The 20,675-nt window shown below is 38.1% G+C and overlaps 1 protein-coding gene across 1 annotated transcript in view; it reads right to left on the bottom strand.

Annotated features, from left to right (window-relative positions):
* SPIRE1 (spire type actin nucleation factor 1) overlaps positions 1-20,675 on the bottom strand; it is a 129,388-nt gene that overhangs the window by 15,216 nt on the left and 93,497 nt on the right. The window contains exons 4-9 of the mRNA XM_009284129.1: positions 20,392-20,475; positions 19,128-19,292; positions 11,988-12,074; positions 11,470-11,599; positions 7,812-7,853; positions 451-614 (exon numbers count right to left, since the gene is read on the bottom strand). Coding sequence (XP_009282404.1) covers positions 451-614; positions 7,812-7,853; positions 11,470-11,599; positions 11,988-12,074; positions 19,128-19,292; positions 20,392-20,475 — 672 coding nt within the window. The remainder of the gene's footprint in view (positions 1-450; positions 615-7,811; positions 7,854-11,469; positions 11,600-11,987; positions 12,075-19,127; positions 19,293-20,391; positions 20,476-20,675) is intronic.

Below are 20,675 nucleotides of genomic sequence, written 5' to 3'. Positions count from 1 at the left end.
TATAGCAAACTAATGCACTGACATTTGCACCAACCTGCAACCCCTCTGGCACAGCTGATGCTCTTTATTTAACAGCTGGTACAGTGAGGCTGGCCTCACACCTGAGTCCTTCAGTGACAGCTCCTGCATGGGTGCCAGAAGGGTGCAACACATTTGCCTGCATTCCCAAAAGCATAATTGCTACATCTACACTGTGGACAGATACTGGGCATTTAGAAAAATAAGTAAATACTGGGTTTAAGGCCAAAATTAGCATTTAACCTTTTAAAAGAATATTCTCATTTTTGAGGTCTGATCTAATATTTTTGAAGTTCTGTGGGCTGACAAAGCAGTCATGGAAAATTCCGTTGATAATCTGCAAAGTCACTTCTCAGCTGATCAGTTCAGCAAATTAAGGAATAAGACTATATTCTGACAAATTGAGAAGCAAGTTGTGTCCTGATTTTTTACCTCTGAATCTGAGCTGTCAAGTTCAGCCAACGTGGGAGCCTTAAGGAGTCTCTTGCGTTGTACTGTCACTTGTGTGGCCCCATTCTGTTTTCCTTGTGGTGCCAGGCCTCCGTTCACTACAGAAGCATCCACTAATTTTCTTCCAGCCTCTGGCGTAGATACATCTAGCAAAAGAAAGAGAACAATTGCTGTTTGGACCTAATTTTTATTTCGCCTTCTCAAATCTTACTGTCAGGGCAATACACACAAAAGGAAAAAAAATTATTGCGATAGTTATGTGTGCGCAATTATTTTACTTTAGCAATACACTGCTCAGAGAACTACAGGCAATGGCTTGTGGTACAGAAGCAATATGAAAGAATGAAAGCAGTGGAAAAAGCAGCAGTGCACAATACTAAAAAGCAACCTCAGACCAACACCAATCAACTTTAAAAAAAAAAATCCTGTGTTAAACCCCAAAATATTCTTCCTTCAATAGTCTATAATTAACTATATAACAAGTATCAGAAGAATGCACAACCGATCTGGACAAGTGGGTTTCCAGTGAATCTGAAGACAAAGCCACACAGAAATTAGGAAGTTTAGCATGGAGTAAACCTAGTTTTTCCTGTGAGGACAGAATTACACTTTATTCTGCAGTATACAGAAAAGGAATGAAAATGAGCTAAATAACTACCATTCATCAAAAATATGCACAATTCTTAGGCTTGCATGGTCATTTGTATTAAAAATATGTCTGTGATGTCAAATTTTCACGTAACAGCAGAAACATGAGACTCCAGCTCTATTTTCATCTACATGAGTTTTACAAGGATGTAACTCCACTGAGTAAATTACTCGGGATTTCTGCCAGCGTGCAATCAAGATGCATCTCGGATAACGTAAGCATTGGGTCTGCTGTGCTTAGTCTAGCTTAGCTTAGACATTAAGATATGACCTAGGCTTTGATATTTTCGGAGAGCTTAGATTTTGGTCTGATAAATCAGTTTTATCCCTGTAAAAGTATGAAGTGCAGTATTCCAATCTGAAGAAAATTATGTCAGAGGGAGAAGGAAGAGAAGCTTTTAATCTCCCATTTGCATGTATGCCCTAGCATCTGGTTTTTCTACAAATGTGTTTTTCTACCCATGTAATTATAGGACTCCTTCCTCAGTCTTGTAATAACAAAGTACCTCCAGGTATTTTAAGGCTAGGGTAATGATGAGTTGTTATTCCCATTTTTATACATGGTGAAAAGAGGCACAGAAGGTCAAATGACTCATACCTTAGGTTACCGTGAGGACTATGACAGAGAAATGATATCACCCAGATATTCCCAGTGCCAACAATGTACGTACTCACACATCATTTGGGGTTACTTACATAGTTGCCCTGGTATAAACAGACAGAGTCACTGCTGCTACAACACAATTTGCATTGATAAAAGATGTTCTTGCTAACATCTTGCTAAGTTAAAACTACACAGTCTAGACAAAGCCTCAGTTGCAGTAGTAGGTCTGTTTTACAACATTCTCACCAGAGCAGCTATTGAAAAGGAGTAAGAAGAGGAATAAATTAAATCAATATATATTTTAAAGAATTAATTAGGCTATTGTTAAATGCTGGAAACTGAGCTAGAAAGGACAGGGGATGTATTCCTCTATAAATCATACCTTCAACTGGGAGTATAAGAAAAGGTGATTATTTGGACTATTAAAGTCATGGTGACATTCCAGGCCTATGAATCTGTGTACTACAGCGTTATTACTGCCTTCAGGTCCTCCCTACAAAGAGTTGCAATCAAAGACTTAGACTCTCTAACCCTTAGTTCCTATCTTCAAAGGCTTTGCTAATGGGTGTCCTGACTAGCACTATGGCTTATAGGTCATGGGGTTTTTTTCCTCCTAGATTTCTGCGAGTACAGCATGGGCGTCCTCCACATCAAATGCATTCCTGCTCTAACAGCCGCTCAACACAATCCCAGAAAGTGACAGCAGAAAAACAAAAACTGAACTGCCTCACCTCCCTGCTGCCAATACCACTTCTTGAGACCTCATAATTAGCTGGCATGCAGTTGACTGAAGAAGCTCAGGGTTTCCCAAATGAGCAAGATAAAATCCTTCGATTTGTCTTTTGATTGCACAGGGCGGTTCCTGAACAGACTGTCCAATGAAGCAGCCCCAGCACCACCAACACAACAGCCAGAAGTGGTGTCCCTTCTCCCAAAAATTTCATGCGTGGTGACTCCCCTGCCTGATGGTAGGGAGGGTGAAGAATGGCCTGTAAGTACGGTTGGACTCACTGGGAGAATAAATGATGGGAAGGCCTTCTTCCAAAAAAATAAAACACACAATAGGTCTGGGGAAAGGAAAGAGGAGGGAACATCCACCAGACATCCCCTAGCACTATGGGAGGTGATGGAATGGATATCCAGGGTACATTATAAATTGTTTTCTGTTGGGGATTTTTGTTGTTTTTGGTGGTGGTGGGTTTTTGTTTGTTTTGGGGTTTTTTTGTTTTGTTTTCTAAGAAGTTAGGCCCAATTTCTTTAGACCCCAGAAATGGAAATTTCTGATCCATTTTGGAGGTAATTTATGTAGCCAATCACTATCTACAAAGCCTAAACCAGTTGTTATTTAAATTCACATATGAATGAGTTGTTCATACATATTGTTAAGTTGTTCATATGTTGGTTTATAAGTCTTCTTGAAATACCAGAGAAGTTTTAGGTGAATCGAGAAGACAATCCAACATAGTATTTGTTTTGAAGGGCTCTTCAGTAGGAAATGTCATTTATCACCATTCTTTCCTCTAAAGAAAAAAAAAAACAGGGAGTGTTTTTACAACTTACAAGTACTAAAGAATAAAAAACAAAAGTAAAATTAGAAAACCACCCAATTTATAAAATCCGTTTTGTCAATACTGCTCAAGTTCAGTTTATCATTCTTGCATTTACAGTACTGGATATATGAATAAATGTACAAGTACTAAAGAATAAAAAACAAAAGTAAAATTAGAAAACCACCCAATTTATAAAATCCGTTTTGTCAATACTGCTCAAGTTCAGTTTATCATTCTTGCATTTACAGTACTGGATATACATGAATAAATGGATTATCATAAGTTAAGGAAAGGATCATGAAATTTTACTGTTTCAGCAAACAGATTTCAACAAAAATAACTTGTTCCAAAATTAAAGCCAGAATTTGTTAGTAGATACAGACCAAAAAATTATTACTTTGCTTAAGCTATTTTAGTGATGCACTCAGACAACAGAAACATTACTGTGTGGCAAATAATTGTACATCATCATAAACAAGATAAAATTAATCAGGATAAATAAGTCAGAAACAACAAATAGACTAATGCTTATAAAAATGAACATGACAGAAGAAATTCATGGACAATTATTTGCAACAAAATCCTAAATGTTTGTTTTTTTTTTAATGGATGATAGTTTCACAATCCCTAGTTTCATAGAACATCTAAATGTTTTGAAGATTATTCAAATGATATTAAAAAAAGGCTTGTGTGAGCAACAGCCTGGGGTTAAGGTTTTATTAGAGAGTCCAACTCACTGGGAGAGTGTCATTTCAGGCAGCAAGTACAATGAACAGTACCTGCAAATTGGATGACTACGTTTGGTTTCTTTTGAGCTTCTTCTAAGCTATCATTACAACAGGCAAATGAAAGAAGAGAAGGTCTTGATTTGATTACTTGATCTTTGTGTTGGCCTTCCCTGACTAGCCTTAAGAAGGGGGAGACAAAAAAACCCCACCCAAGGATAACATGAAATGCACCTTTATTTACATGTAAGATTATGTCTCGTATGAAACAAGGAATTAAGCAGACCACAGATTACATGCAAACCACAGCAGTCATGTAACCATATGCTGTCTGCCTCCCAACCAGCTCTCCTTGGCAAATAACGACAACAGAAACCTGAATTTTGTTCTATACAGCAAATGTACTCCTCAACCCTATCATTTTTACACTGAGTTTAAAAGAAGGCTAAGATGGATTTGCAGAATTAATACAGGCTTACCTTTTGCTAGTTAGGATGAATATTGGGAAAGATTACATAATGAATAATGGTAACAGAGATGTGCTGTTCCTTTCAATGAACTTAGATGTTGAAGTCAAACCTGAGAACTAATAAATCAGTATACCAAACTGCCAGTCTCCTGCTGGTGTTTGCATCACATTTATTATTGTGTTACTTAAATTAAGAGATTACCAGGACCTGGTGGAGTCCCTTCCTCACACTGGTCTGAGGCACAGATCATGCAAAGCCAACAGTGATACACATCACCTCACAGGGTTGGGAACAAGAGGAACAATCCCCGTGAAGTTTGGGTTTAAATGCTTCAGTTTCCTTTTTCTTCTCTCCCTGTCCCACCACCCCCAATGTACAAACTGTTTCTGAAGTAACAACTTCAAGCAAGCCATGCATACAGCTTTGAGGTAAGAACTTGAGTGTTAAGAGTGGGAATGACTGGTCTTTTGAGCCGCATTCAACGCAGTGCATTGAAGTGAAGCCGCTTTTAAGCTATTTTTCTATTAGAGGAAGCGGGCAATGACTGCCCTGGTCCCTAATCGATACCTGAGTACCTCTCAGATTACTCTCATTACAGGTGGCTACCGCTTGCTCCTTCTATTCTACCAGCAGGAAACAGCAGGGTACAAGGAGGTCCCAGGTGCCCCTCCTCTCCTCTTCAGGATGACAACAGCAGGGAGATGCGTGGAGCCGGGCAGTGTGACATACCAACAACACCGGCTTGGTGCCAGCAAAAGTCTCCAAATTGGTCTGCATCATCCCAGTCACAGACAGCAAGCATAGTAAGAGCCCGCACCTGTCCTTTAGCACTTAGTAAGAAACACTTCTGGTTTTCAGCTGGTTTGTGGTTTTTTCATGACAGCAATTGCATCAAGCAGAAAGCAATGAAAGCAGTGAAAAAGCAAGTATGTGGAAACAGTGATCACAGAATGAAAGCACAGTATAGTTTCCCTGCCTCCAAAATAATGAAAAAAGTAAAAGCACGCAGAGCAACAGCATTCAGAACTACCACTTATCGGCTTACTATCAACATCCCAACCCATCTAATTCATTTGTACTGCTCATCTGGTGCCTCACATCTACCTAACTGGAATGTTTTAATCATCCTGAATTTACTTCTAAAGACAATTTATCAGATCACTCAGTCACGCCATATGATACCACTTGCTGAGAAGCACATGACTTGAAAAAACAAAAATAATCACATTTGGAAGATGGATAAAGAAAACAGGAAGAGTTCTTCGGTGGTCAGTCAAAAAGGGCAAATCCAAGTACAGTATAGATTGCTATGAAGCTACTTCTTTAAAATAAAAACATTATGGTAATGAATTAATGGATTATGAAGGGAGCTTTTACAAAATATTGTTTGGATTTAAACAAATAAGGATGTCTCACAATTCTTAGAAATAAAAGGCAAAAGAAGAAGCAAACAGACACACGTAGAAGGACAGATCTAAACATTTCCCTTTTGTTGGTCACTGGCACATTCAGTTTTATAGTCTTAAAACTGAAGGAACTTTTGGCATATCTGAAAGCAGCAATACTTTTTGAAAACTGAAGTTTACCTGTTTGTGCTATTATCTGACCCCCTGAGGACCCTTCAGCTTTCAGTGGAGTAAAACATGATACCAAGTATATACATAATTTGAATCCCACCAGACAGCTGTAGTAGCTGTACAATATGCCATGAGTCTAAGGTTTCACAAAAGGGCTTGAGCTGGATTAACAGCCTGCCACTGCCTCTGACGGGGAGAGCCTGTTCCTTCCTCCCATCCACCCATGCTCATCATCTGCCCTCAGCCAGCTCTCTGATCATCTGATCAGATAGTAAGCAGGCTTAAATCACTAAAAGAGCAGAAAACCAACCTGGTAAGAAAATAAAAGTATTTGTTCCTGGGTTACATGAGTTTAACCAGGTCATCCTATGAATAAATGAGCAGGACTGGCACAGAGGAGTAGGGGGAATCACATGCTTGGAAGGGAGCTTGGGGAGGAGTGGGAGCAGCAAGAGCCCCTCCTCGCCTCTTGACAGTGGCAAGCTGCTACTTGGCTCAGCCAGAACATGAAGCCACGTTCATAGATAGGTCACTTGTGAACTTCGCTCCCGTATTACAAAACTATTGTGTTTTCTACATTATGGCAATCAAATAACTTCTCTATGGTCTTTCTAGTTCACAATATGCTAGCATTTCAGTCAGATTATGCCTTTCTATGGGGAAAATAACGATATGAGGTTAAAGGGTATATGGAGAAACAGAGGACGAAAACTCTGCAAAAGTCCCAAATGAGAGGTTTCTACGTGCAACTGGAAGGAAGGGGGAGGGCGCAGCTGCTGTTGCTTCTTCACAAAATGAGAGCATAGATTTATTTGGAGACTGTTTTTCTTGGGAGTCATCTAGGGGAAATTAGGTAAGAGCTAGCATAAGAGCTCTCCTCAGTGGTCAGACCTTTGAGGCTAATGTAGAATATTTCCAACCTCAATGGTGGAGTCTTTGGGTCTGAGCATCCTGGAAAGTTCATGCACAACAAGGGAGGAATTAATTTATTTTCTGGCTAGTAGGCACAAACTCTCTCTGACACTGCTGTCTCTGAAGTAGAATATGTTCATACAGTTACTGCACATCCTAACTAATGGCCCACCAAGAGGAACCTTTAAATTTGATGTTAGATAGTTGATGAAGGATCAGCTATCAAGTCCTCTGTGTCAGCTATTACCAACAAACCTTAGCAACTTATTTTGCTAACCAGTAAAGAAGGAAGGTTTAGCCTCTTTTGAGTGAACATCTTTGATTTCACAACTCACAAAGCATTTACTATAAAGACACTCAGTAGAATTGACAGTTCCTTTCTAGATTAGTATTCATGGGTGTATTTCATTAAATCTAGAAAGATAGATGAGTTCAAAACTAGTTTTTGGATCCTCATGAGAAATGAAGTACTGCAAAAGATGGTCTAGTCAAAAAGTGAGTGTAAAGACACAAAGGTCAGAGTAATAAATAAGCAAATCAGACTTGAAGGTGACACACTATTCTGCAATTTTTTAGAGTTTGGAATAGCTCTGGGCCACCTTATTTTGGTTACTTATTTAAACAGAATTCCAGCACTCTATTTCAGGTGAAATACAGTTGTTTCCTATAACTAGGTATTCTTTTGTGGCAAGGGAAATGTCTGTATAAATAAGTAATTTATCTTAATTTTTATTTTCACTGACCATATCTTGGAAGAATCCCTTCAAGTTTCTTTCTTAGATGGGAATTCAACAAACAGATGGAACAAATTTCACAATAAGCACAATAACCACGTCAGGTGTTGTTGCACCTTTTACCTGACAAGTCAAAACTGTAAGACATGCTAAGTGGTCGCATTGCTGTAAAAAAGAAACAAAAACAACAAAAAGAAAATGATTCAGCTATTAGAAAAGCAGAGGGGTAATGAAAACAAAAGATTAACTCCACTTGAGACATTTTGGATTCTGTTGCCTAAATCCAAAATGTGTCAGACATACTGAGCTTTACTACAGTAAAGCAATAAAGTCTGAAAACTACAGTAGCAGAAACGGGACTTGCATACAGAGCAATTATAAATATATTTGTATAGTTGTAGAATGAGATTTTTGGAATTCAATAAATCAAATATCAAAACAAGAGGCAAGTATCTTAAAAATGGAATATTTTCAATTAAAATGAAAGAGAGAAAGGGGCAAGGGAAAAGAGAGAGAGGAGAGAAAGAGCTGGAAAAAAATTGAAAGTACAAAGCCACATTTCACACAAGTTTCAGTGACCTGAAATAAAGATATTTCTGATTTTTTTAAGCATAATCTCCAATGATTATAATTAAACTAATAAAGAGAGACACTCAAGCTAAGCTTGAGCAGTAGTTTCCTTGAAGAGGATGGGAAAAAAGGCCAAACAGAGTGTGATTTGTGCTGATTCTTGTTCTTTTTAAAAACATTAGGTGGACTTAGCCTTTAAAATGTAGCCGTCATATTATCCTCTTCTTTCTGGGCCTCTAACTATTTTATTCCTAGATAAGAAAGTGGTCAGATGTTCTTTATTTCTGGAAAGACCTATCTACATTTCCAATTAAACAGTGTAATTCAAGGGAGTAGACACTCAAAATATTTCTCAACCGAAAACAAAATTTCAGGTTACTAATCCAAATAAGCAGGCCAAGCCCAGCGACAAGAATGTACAAGAACGCATCAAAACTGACATCAGCTTATCGGTCTTGCTTGACAGGCGATAAACATGCAAGTTGGTATGAAAGGGCCTGTCAGCCACACATACCAATGCATTAAAAAACATTTAAAAAAAGGTTGTGCTGGGACAAGTTTTGCTCATGAGGATAAAACTATGTGGTGAACGCAGTAGGTGGCTGAATCGGAGCCAAATTTGTGAGTCAGGGTATTTTTCCTGTAGTTCATTAACTAGACAACATCAGCCACAGATAACAGCTACAGAAACAGTATCTAAATCCCTGTCCAAACTTAGCATAAAGGCAAACACATTTTAAAGCATAAGGGTGTTTATCACCTAATGCTGAGTCCTAACTGAAGGTTGATAAAACATGTACATGAAACAAAGTTTTCTCCAAGCTCCATTAGCTCAACTGGCTTGAGTCACAAATCCATGCTTTTAATTAAAAGGACATGTACCTCAAGGCTGTGTTTGTCTCAATAGCTTACTCTGATGATTTTATGAGGTCATTTGAAAGCTCACCCCAGTTCCTCTACTCAAACCTCTCCCTTTGTGAGAACAGCTACCAAGATTAAATTACCATTTCCAAAGACTTTTTAGATTGAGAGCGGCCAGCCACAGGCTGTCTTTTCTCAGTGGCAGCTCAGGGTAGAGAAGTTCTTACCTGTACGCATGTGTTGTGCAGAGCAGAGGGACAGAGCCTGTGGCTGCTGGGAAGCACAAGCCATAGGTCCACCCCTATCACAGAGGAGCAACTGCAAGAGTACAGCCCCCCTCACCCCGACAGTCCAGTGTATTTGTGCACTTGACTGCTATAAACTGAGCAGCAAGGAGTAACTCAGGGACATGCGCAATGTACCTTATACTCCCAAATATTTCACTCTAACACTCTTTTCTTTTTGTTTTTAATAGTAACAAATATTTCTGTCCAGATGGTGCAAGTGTCTCACGTGGTGTTTCTACTTGGATTTATAATCCTTAAACCTCATTACCTTACATGTTGTTACACTAAATTACATTCAGTGGTCATCTAAACTATATGGCAGATCTATTTGTACCATACTGAATGTCACTAGCATTACTCCATTCCCAGTTCTGCACAAACACATTTTATTCTAAAAGGAACTTTGGACATAACAATCATTTCAATGTGAGAAAGAACAAAACCTCGTATTTCAACATAAGAAAAAATTATCTTCAAGGCCTTTGCTCTTTTTTCTTCTTCATGACAGCAGCGAATAAACACTTGGGAAATAAAACTTGCATGCATCCCCTTTTACAAATCCAATAATATGGCATTTAATCCAAATAGTTCACTGGACTGAAGGGGAATTACCACAGTTCCAAAACTCAAAAATTTAATTCTTTAACAAAAAATGAAGAATTGGTAGAAGATGGGTATCCCTCATTGGAGGCCATGCCCCGAAGTCAGCCATGAAATCCTAACCAGTAATACTTCAGAATTTAACATTGTTTTTACAAACTGTTTACTAAATGGGTTTGATGTCATTTGTATCAATTAGAAATTTTAAAGATCTATTAGATCAAATTTGCTGCCCCTGAGAGGACATGATAGTTTCCAGATGGAGAACATCTAAAATACTGAAATTGAATGTTTGAAAGAAAAGTAAGGAATCATTCCACGTTTTTACAAGCTTCCTACATTTCGAAAAATGTCTAGGCCTATTAGAAACATTAATGGATACAGCAAGCATAAACTGCATCCAAACCAGAAACTGGAAGGCCCAAAGAAACAATATTCAAACCATCATGCTTTTAAAAACGCACCCAAGTGTTCACCAAACTCTACCGAGCACTTCAAAAACAATGCAACAAAGCAAGACTGATGAAATTGTTTTTCTCTGGAGACAATGGGTTGTCACAACCCACTTGAATCTGGACCAGTGCCTTTAAGCACATGTGGCAAGCACAAATATTTTGCAAAAAGCAGCGACAGGGAGTACATACATGGATTATTTCATGCTTTTTAGCCATAAGATGCCACTTTAGCTCTTCAAAAATCCAGCTAGCTCAGTTTTTCTGATACAGATAAATACCGTGCTCTTAAAGAAATATAAGTCACAACGTAAGACTGTATTTGTCATGCTTTTGTCATCAGAACCATTGAACTAATGCAAATTGGTGATCATTGGAAAGCATAGTATTTGTATAATTTCATAGTGGGTTGTTGAATATACACTGCAGAAATGAAATGCTTTGCAGTGCAAGTCTGAATTATTTGCCCACTGAAAATATATACAAACACATGTTCCATAACTTAGAAAATGAAACAAAGATTTAGATTCAAAATAGAAGCAATAGATTCAGCAAACAAAATAAAAGCAGATTTTAAACTAAAATAAGGAAATTGATGGTGCTAACAACAGGAGACAAAGAGAATAAAATTAATTAAAAACAGACATGTAAAGAATACTTGCAGATATGTAAGGAATATTGCACTGGGGAGAAGCAATACCCATTCCATTCTGAGCAAATCTAACATTAACTGTCATGTGCAACAAGCAATATAATGCCATTAAATTTATCTAATCGTTACACTAAAAACTTGAAGGGAATCAAGCTGAACCATACCGTATCTTATTTTCCAACATAACTTTATCACAAAGACTGCATAGCCCGAGCAAAGCCTGTAGGTTCTTTCTTTTTCTGACGGGATGAGAATAATTTTATCTTCCATGACATCTGCACAGACATCGCTAATACTGCTGCTGCTTACGTGGGAAGTTTTCTGTGGATGCTGCAGTTAAAAACTAGCAATGTGCTTACCCAGCCTGCTACGCCTTATCTCGTCAGGTGAGACTGGACGTAACTTCCTCTCTGCCTTGATTTCCTCCAGTATCCTTTCATGAAGGCTGCGTGGCCGTGGTGGGGTTGGTTTCAGTTTTCTTGCCGAGGCCTCGGGATATAAAGATAATCGTATTTACATAAAACAGTGCTTTCTTGAAAGTAGATTTCACACTTTTTTTGGAAAAAAATGTGGAATGTTGTGATATGATTTTACATGCACTCAATTGTAAAACTCCCATAAATTGGAGAGAGGATTGTATTTTTCCCCAATTCATTATGATTTCCCAGAGAGATAAAGGGCGGCTGGTAATAACAGTTATTAATTGGTAGGTGCAAGATATTACATACTGTTCTTTAAGAGACTACATTCTATATACAAAAGACAGTATTTCTGAAAGCCCATGTCAGAAAGCATAATATTTAACATATTCCCTGGACATAAACATGCTTTAAAAAGCCACATTTTTGTTAGGAATGAAGCCCACTGGATTACATACAGGATTTAATGGAGGTCGCGATCGGATGAAATCCAGGATTATTTCATGGGCACTCTTTTTTAATCGAGGTGGAATGTCGCCATTGACCTGGAAAGGAGAAAGTGAAATATGTATTTCCGTGTTTTGCATTTGTATTCATGCAGATGATGAGATGAACTGAAAACTCACAACAACCCTGACAGAGCTTGCAGTGTTCTGACACGTGCACCAGACGTTAAACCCCACCAGTCCTGAGCAGAGCAACAATCCATATGCAGAGCACGGGCAAGCAAAAACGTAGATAACAGCTTTTCAGCTTTGCAGATAGCTGCAGAATAAACACAACTGCAGCAGCTTTAATCAGCTATACTTAGGATTTTGAAATTATGAAATCAAATGTCAAGGCTGCAATCATGTCTATGGGAGAATGCAGACGAAGATTGTATTTTGCTTGGAGGAAAAGTTGCCAACACCATTTTTAAGAACAACTATTTGAACCATGTCTCACTGACAACCGTTACACAGTCACTAATACTCTGTTCTTAGCCTCTGAGAAAACATGGGTGCTCTTTAAGGCCCCAGTTTTCTTGATGTCCTTACCATCTCCCAAGCACTGACGGGAAATCAAAGCTACAGCTGGCACAATCACCAATGATTTGCTTGTAGCAATGGATGAAAAATACCTTCCCCTTGTTTTTTCGTCTTTACCACCTGTCTCTGCTGCTCTGGCCATGAAGAGGTGCCCTTGTGTGTAAATCCCAGCAGAAGGAGAGGGAAGCCCTGAGCACGATTTCATAGCTACCTCTTCACCTGCACTTTGTAGATTAATCAAATGTAAAACAAAGTTTGTTAATATGTCTAGAAAGTAAATCACTAGAATGCCATGGCATGCCACTGGAAGTACAAGAAGCGCATTTCCTCGCTGTAAATCATATATTTCTGTAGAAGAGGGACTGGGTGAGGGTTCTTAGCTTGTTTGTTTGGTTTTCTCCAGAGAGACAGACATTTCTTTCTCTGATACCTCATTAGACATAAGATGATATACAAGACATCACAGGAAAGAGTCAGCAATTCACTATGTGTACAGGATATAAAAGGCAGCAACGGAAGTTTTCCTATCATATGAAGAATTTATAAATTGTAAACTAGGAATAAGTGTATGGATTTGCTTAAAAAAATCCACCTGTCAGGTTCAGTCTTCATACAGCACAGTGCCCAAGCGCACTGTCAGGGAGGAGAGAGCATCCTATGCCATACATCCTTCTAGTACCTTCTATTACTACACAGTAGCTGGCTATCAGCCCTGTCCTCCAATTTGACAGAAATTCCCACGACACTAAATTTCTTAGACCAAGTGTCCCAAATTTCAGCAGTTTTTTTTTTTTCTTTTTTCAAGGGTCAGTTGGCTCATTTTTCTTTGGGAGACTCTATTTATACAAGCTCTGTAGCCAGAAAATATATGTAAAGACACAGCTCTGGTTTGTCAAATCACATGCACTTTTGCTAACCAGAATGCTGCAGTCAGAAAAATGCATTTAAATGCCCATAAGGTCACCTGAATATGATCCCTAATTGAACTTCAGTAATGCTATGCAGCTTCCGTATAAGCTCTGCTCACCTCAGACATGCCTTGTTTCCAGGCTGAGGCAGAGCAACAGCCTCCCAGAGAACATTCATCCTTTCCACGATAAGGAAGCGGATGCAGCGTCCCTCCTGGGGACTCTTTGTGGAGGTATCCTACCCCAGCCATGGTCCAAATCCTATTTGTTTCCCCCACCCACGCCCTTAGCTTCCTTAGAATGAATTTCATATAGCTTGGCAGAGAATACCAAGCTGCTAAACTCTGCAACGTGCATCACCTTCCTAAAAATAGTGCAGAAAAATTAAAATTGCAAAGGTTTATATTAAACAGTGATTTGACATTTTATGATGAGGAGAATATTATTTTAAGTGGTGTGATTGATTTCTTCTGTTTAAAGACTGAGCAATTTTTTGAGGCCAGCAGGCTTTGCGGGATTGTTAATAAAACAAGAAGTCTCTCTTCCCCAGGTTACTGTTCATCAGATGTCAAAGTTGATAGCTGAAGTTGAGAGTTATTACCATCAGAACAGCCATTTTGTAAACTGATAATCTCTGTTCCAGCCCTGGGGAACAACCCTCTGCATGACAATAGGGAATAAATAATACATGGCTCTGAGCCTTTCACCTCAGGGCACTCTATGCCCTGACTTAATGCCACCAGGGTATAATTAGTACCAGTATTCCCATTTGATTGGAAAAGGAGAAATGTAAGATTTGCTTAAGTGATTTTCCACAGGATACACGGGGAGCTGGTGGCAAAGCAAGTGGATGTTTCGCAGCCAACAAGCCAAGAGCAGGAGCGCTGGTGGCAGAACCTACCTTCTGATACTCAGTGCCCAAACAAGATGCTCACAGGAAAGACACTGAAAGGAAGCTTTTATCTTCTCTGTCCACACTAGATCTATTTCTTTACTCAAACTAACTCTCCCCGTAACGAGCAATTTCACATGCATCTTTTCCTTTTAATTAATTAAAATTCATGGCTCTTGATTAAAGTCTAAATCAGAGATATATTGCACAGATGCAGCCATGATACGTGCAGGGGAAAAAAAACAACCAACAAAATTATCTTTTTTTTTTTTCCTCCACACAGCAGATTGGCCCCAACTGCAAACTAGTATTTAAATAAATACCTCAAAACACTGTAAAACTATCCTAAGTCTTCATGTGTGTAAAATGGCTTTTGTACAGCAGTATGCATTAAAACTGGCAGTGTGGGGTAAGCATAACCAATGATTATAAAAATCAACCAGAAATTTAGAGGTCTAAACAGCTAAAGCACAGAAAAATTACCATGTAATCATCTACTCGCTCACAACCTGCTACCATCATATTTTAATCTATAAATATGGATTTGCAGTTAAAGAAATAACTGCAAATGGTAGTTAGTAACCTTTGGCTGAAGCCAAGCTTTAAAAATGGTGATCCCAAACACGAAGTACATTGCACATGACTTTCACAAAAACTACTTACCGTTGACATTCAATTATCTCAGCCATTTATTTTTCTCACTATAAAAGATGACAGCATTAAATAGGAGAGTGCTACCTCTAAATAATAGGTAACATGAAACTGATACTGTTTTGTACTATCTAGAAATTTTCATATAAAATGAGATTGCTTGGACACTGAAACAGACAGAGGGGGCATGCTGCATCATTTCCAGAACAGGTCATGATAAAGTTCAGTTGTGAATTAAAGTATTATAAGTAGATATCTATTTGCCATCTTTCATTATGCAGACAGTATAATGCTTTTGTTAACGTAGTTGGTACACAGTGCGTATCTGACACCACACAGCAAGCTCAAGCAGCAGTGTCCAAGAATGAAGTGCTTTGCTACTTCACATTGTAAGCCACTGTATTCACACTGCTGTTCCTGCAGTATTATAGATAGAAGTTTATGATACCACAGGATAACCATAGTACTTACACAGAGTCACTCCTTCTTTGAATACCCCTAAAGCATGGTTAGGAACTGTAAAGCTCACTGCTCTACCTAGGATGACTTCTAAGCTTCTGCAGAAATATGTGATGAAGGCAGAAAATGAAAAAAGGCTAGTTCCCTGCTTAAAGCAGCTGAATACCACTCAGTAAAAATAAATCAGATGTGTGCGTAAGAGAACGACACACTCTACAGTGCTCAGCTGGACAAACTGGTCAAAGTCTTTTCCTCACATTCTCTATGTCCAGCTTGAAACATCTGAAATCTCGCTTATTAAAATACTGTCCATGCACAGCTGTTGTTGCAATTAATGTACGTACTGTAAGATGCTAAATACTGTAAAGAAATAAATAATTTTTTGTTAAAAATACCCAAACAGCCATGCCACAGGATTCTCAGATTAGACATTCAAATTACTGGATATTTTTGATAATAATAGCTTCAACTTATATGACTAAATGCCCCTTCTGCAGCATGGCCAAGCTAATACCACTGCATCACAGGTATTTGTGAAGAGCTCGAATACGAAGACAAGAGCACCATTACCTACGAAGAATTTAACTGTTATGCAATGTAATGCTGAGTTTGGATACTACATGAAAGGTACCTGACAGCCATGCATTGAGTAAGTAACATAAGAGTTATGAGCTACTGTTCAATAAGCACTGCTCAAGAAATACACTGGATGGTGCGCACCTTGGAGGGGGGGGGAGATGGGCAGGAAAGAGAGCTAATTGTGAATCAATGTGGAATTAAAAGCTGTAGCTTAACATATATGCATAATAAAGAAAAAATAAGCCTGTAAGAGTAATTTAATTCTTAAATTTCCCTGTTTCCAAGTGTTGACTCTACCAGTGTTCACCCTTTTTAACTTTTTTGGGCGTGAGCGCTCCATAGGAGAAAAATGCTATTAAATCTCTCCAGGTAGACATGCAAAGATTACAAAATGCCAGGATGAAAGTTATCTTGTTCCCACAACAACCACAGAAACAAGGACTCTTGCATTGGAAGGACAGAGATGACAAATTTGTAACTATTTTCATATGTACTGAAACAGAAGTGCCAACGTCACTGAAACTAATGAAACCAGTTATTTACAAAAAGCCCAGAATTTGACATTTTACATCTTCAAAACATTCTGAATATTTGCACTATGACAGAAGACGGACGAGAACAGATAGCTCCAGTTATTAGCCTCTGTTAACACTTTTGATAGTCTGAAACACCAAAATAGTTCCTAAGTAATGCACCTAATAGGAACATCTGTTCCTTTCCTAATTTCTACTCAGAGTACTGAGCAGTCAGGTACAGATAAAGCTACTCTTTTAAACACAGCATTATATTAATAAAAGGAACTGTAAAGACTTCATGTTGCACCTCATTTACTTAAAAAATTTACTTAAGCTCTTGTTATCATTAGTAGCATATGCATTTTCACAAGCTACCAAGTCTAAAAATACTACCTGTAAATTTAAAACAAAAATTGCTTTTAATAAAAATTTTGCCAAACATCTGTTTTGACTGATAGAAAGAAACATAATCCATCTTTCCCAGGCTGCCTTAAAATTCAGATTTAGGATTCTTGTCCTTTTCTCCTCTTTTCAAGAACCATGGCAGTTTTCTCTGATGGGAATACATATAATCAGCTTTGACCCATGACATCAGCTAAAAGATGCTGTATTTATGCGATCTAACTAAACTTCTAATTCTATGTGAATCCTTCAGGCACCACACATTTCACGTCAAGCAGCACTCTTATTATTTTGCATGCTTTGCACATTCTTCAAGCTGACCCTGCAGCAGAATCCAAGTTACTGAATTTAAGGTTTCTAATACGAAAGAAGTTATTTTTCTAACACAATGTCATTAGCAGTTGTCAGACTAAGCCAGCAATTGTGTCACAGACAGCACTACAGGTACTGTACCCTGCAGCTGATTGTAATCCTAATTCATGTTTATGTCCAGAGGTCACTTTGACAATCTACCTAGTAGACAAGATATCAGGACAAAAATAGATGCTTGCAGGGATTTCGTTTACAGTGAGGGTCTGGATGAGCAGAGGAGCAGCTGTGCCTCGAAGACCTACCGTATAATGAAGAAAATCTCTTCTGAAGAGGCAGGAGCTTGCTCAGCAGAAGATGAATTAAAGGCAAGTCTGACAAAAGCAAAATTAGATGACCCAGGGATTCCCATTCAAACAAAACTACTATCCTGATTGCATACAGTAATCAAGGTCCTGAGGGGGCTGTTCCTCTTTTGCAGTGGGTAGTATGAACACTTAGCGCAGTTCTCTGAATTGTTAGCGGAAAGTCCGATAACGTCATTACCTGGGTATGTATTTTACCCTATTGATTTAACATTTAAGCAACATCTGCTGCAGAAAATAAATACAATCTGATAGTCTAAATCCAGATCTTAATTAGGAAAGTACTTTCAGCTCATACATAAAAGGCATTTATATTTGTAACAGAATCCATTTATTTGCTCCCCATGTAGTTGTTCAAATTTTTTCCTCCTTTATTCTTTTTTCTCATGATCTCTGATAGAACAAACTACACGCTTTCTGTCTCTCCCATCTCCCCTCCACCCCCATCTCTGAATTTTTCTGATGGAATCACAGCTTTCTCACTTTTGTGAGGTTTTGTCAGGAAAGCAAATACATTTGGACACTGAATATTCTAAGACGATGCTTCCACTGTAACCAACAACAGGCAAAGATAAGTAAGTGCAAGGTATAAATATTGACATTGACCAAATACATGCCTCTGACAAAGGGGTTTAAAATGTGCTACTAGGGATAAGGAACCCTTTAGTTCAGTTGCTAGCTTATCAGGAACATCTTAATGTTGAACACAATATAAACCAAAAGGAAAGAAAGAACAGGGACACACCAGTAAGTATCAAATGGATTCTGAAAAAAAGAGTGCCTCCAGTCAATCATACATGCACCTTTATGAGTATCTAGGAGGAGACGCATCAACACTGTCCAGCTTGCTTTGGCATATTGTCTTGACTTGAAAGCAGCAATAGGATATTCTGAAAATAATTAAGTTGAACTTCTACAAATAGAAGATTTAAGGTTTTTTACATAGAGTATTCCTTGAAAATTCCTAACAGATCATGGTAACTTAAGTTTTCAAACGCTGTAATGTAGGTAGTAGGCAATAAAAGTTTTCGACCACTGTAGGTTTTCCTTTCCCATCACAGTATCACTCATGTATCAACTTTACATTCTGGAATTCCAAAAATTATGTTGTAAATAAAGATAAATGTTCTCCCTAATAAGAAAAGCCTAAAACAATCTCTCAGTGGAAAGAGTGACAGGACTTTTGATATGACTCTTAAGGTTGTCATAAAACCAACACAAGCCATTCGTTCAAGCATATGATAGGTAGGTATGTCCTTCAGAATGTTACATGCCTGCCATATGGAAAACAAAATACACATTTGTTGGTTTCATATTTTTCCCCTCAATGTACTACATATATTTAAGATGCCATATAAAAACTATGAACGTTACTATCTACATGAAATCATGTCGTCAAGGTTCTCAGAAAAAAAGAGAAGAAAAGAAGAAGATAAAAAAGGAAAAGAACATTTCAGATTTGACAAATCCTAGTGATTCTCATAACTTACCATGACCTTCCTTAAGGTGTAGCGTTTGGATCTAATATCATCCATCAGCATTTCATAGGGTGTGAGCTGATATTCTATTGGGAGTGGGTTGTACTGACGCTCTTGAACTTTCTTAAGTTTAACTCCATTCCGTAAATCTCGCATCACTTGTACCCAAAAACGAGCCTGAAGAGAAAAGAGAGAGAAATTTTATTTGATACCTTACCCTTGAATACTACCTCAGATTAAACCAAAGTTGTTCATTCCCCTTTCAGGACACCACCAAATACATACAGCTGTACTATTTTGGTTTTAACACATCAACCAAAACCCATTTTATCTGTGGTTATTTTATATAAGCCTATTTTTAACCCTCATGAACGTAACAAAACTTTGTTGCAACTCAGCAGGACTGCAGAGTCTCACCTCAAGTGATGCTCATCTCTAAGATAATACAGAAAAAAGATTTGAAATTCTCATACCATGCATCTATATTTCCGTGTCAAGTATACTGCAAGCACGTCAGGAAAGTTTCTAGACTTATAGCTAATACTATGTGAATTAAAACAGTGATTGAATCCAAAACTTTGTTTCCCTTAGGCCCAGAACTTTCTTGCAAAATTTCCCAGCAGTTGTTCTTCAAATAGAAATTCTGGAATGGACTTGAAATCCTAAGGTCTAGCAATACCCTCTCAGTACTCAACTTCCTTTTGCTCTGCCTATAAAAGCACCACACACGAACACCTCCCTCTCATTTTTTGGGCAGTGAGAGTGGCTGGAGAGGAAGAAGAACAGGTGGTGGATAGCAGATTGGGAGATTGAAATCAAGTACTTTTAAGAACCTCATAATATTTCTCTGTGACCCAGCAAGAACAGTAACTAGAAAATAAAACAAGCTACTTTCTGTTAAGAGTTTCTCTGTAACATGTTTCTTTCACCACTGGAGAAACTCAGCTGGTGGCTCTGCCTCCTGCCTGGCTGCCCCTTTGAAGGGCAGTCAGCATGATACCTGTCTAAATGTCCAGTCTTTTTAAATTGGAAAAGCTTCTCCATGAAAACAGTCTAAAGAAAAAATGTAATGCTTGGATAGTTGTATTGTTTCATCTGTCTGCAAAGGAAGGTTGAGACTCCATTTGGTTCTAACTTGTCATGAGTTACCATTAATTCATATGTTAAAAAAACCAGACACTGATTTTAACATAAACCAAACAATTTTAGGTAAGCATTATAAAGACATATAAACTACTAGTAATGATGCTGAATCACTATTCAATTGTTGTCTTACCCAGTCAGCATTTTTTAAGTCATCAAGATCTGTGCTGGATTCATCACTTGCCTCTTTGTCCATTTCTTGAATCTTCTTCAGATTCTGCCGATGAAAAGAAAATGAGTCAATAAATGAATGGTGGCATTACTCTCAAGTAAAAGTGAAACTTAATTTTTGACATCTGTTGAATTATGTTGTTTGGGTATTCTACTGAATGTTTTATGACTTGAATAGTAATACTGTAAAAGTAACTTGAAATACTATTTGAATATATTTCTCTTAATTGAAAAGTGGACCTTAAA

Source organism: Aptenodytes forsteri, unplaced genomic scaffold, assembly GCF_000699145.1.
Source record: "Aptenodytes forsteri isolate BGI_AS27 unplaced genomic scaffold, ASM69914v1 Scaffold229, whole genome shotgun sequence".
Lineage (NCBI taxonomy): Eukaryota > Metazoa > Chordata > Aves > Sphenisciformes > Spheniscidae > Aptenodytes > Aptenodytes forsteri.
This window is presented reverse-complemented; position numbering and strand designations above follow the sequence as displayed.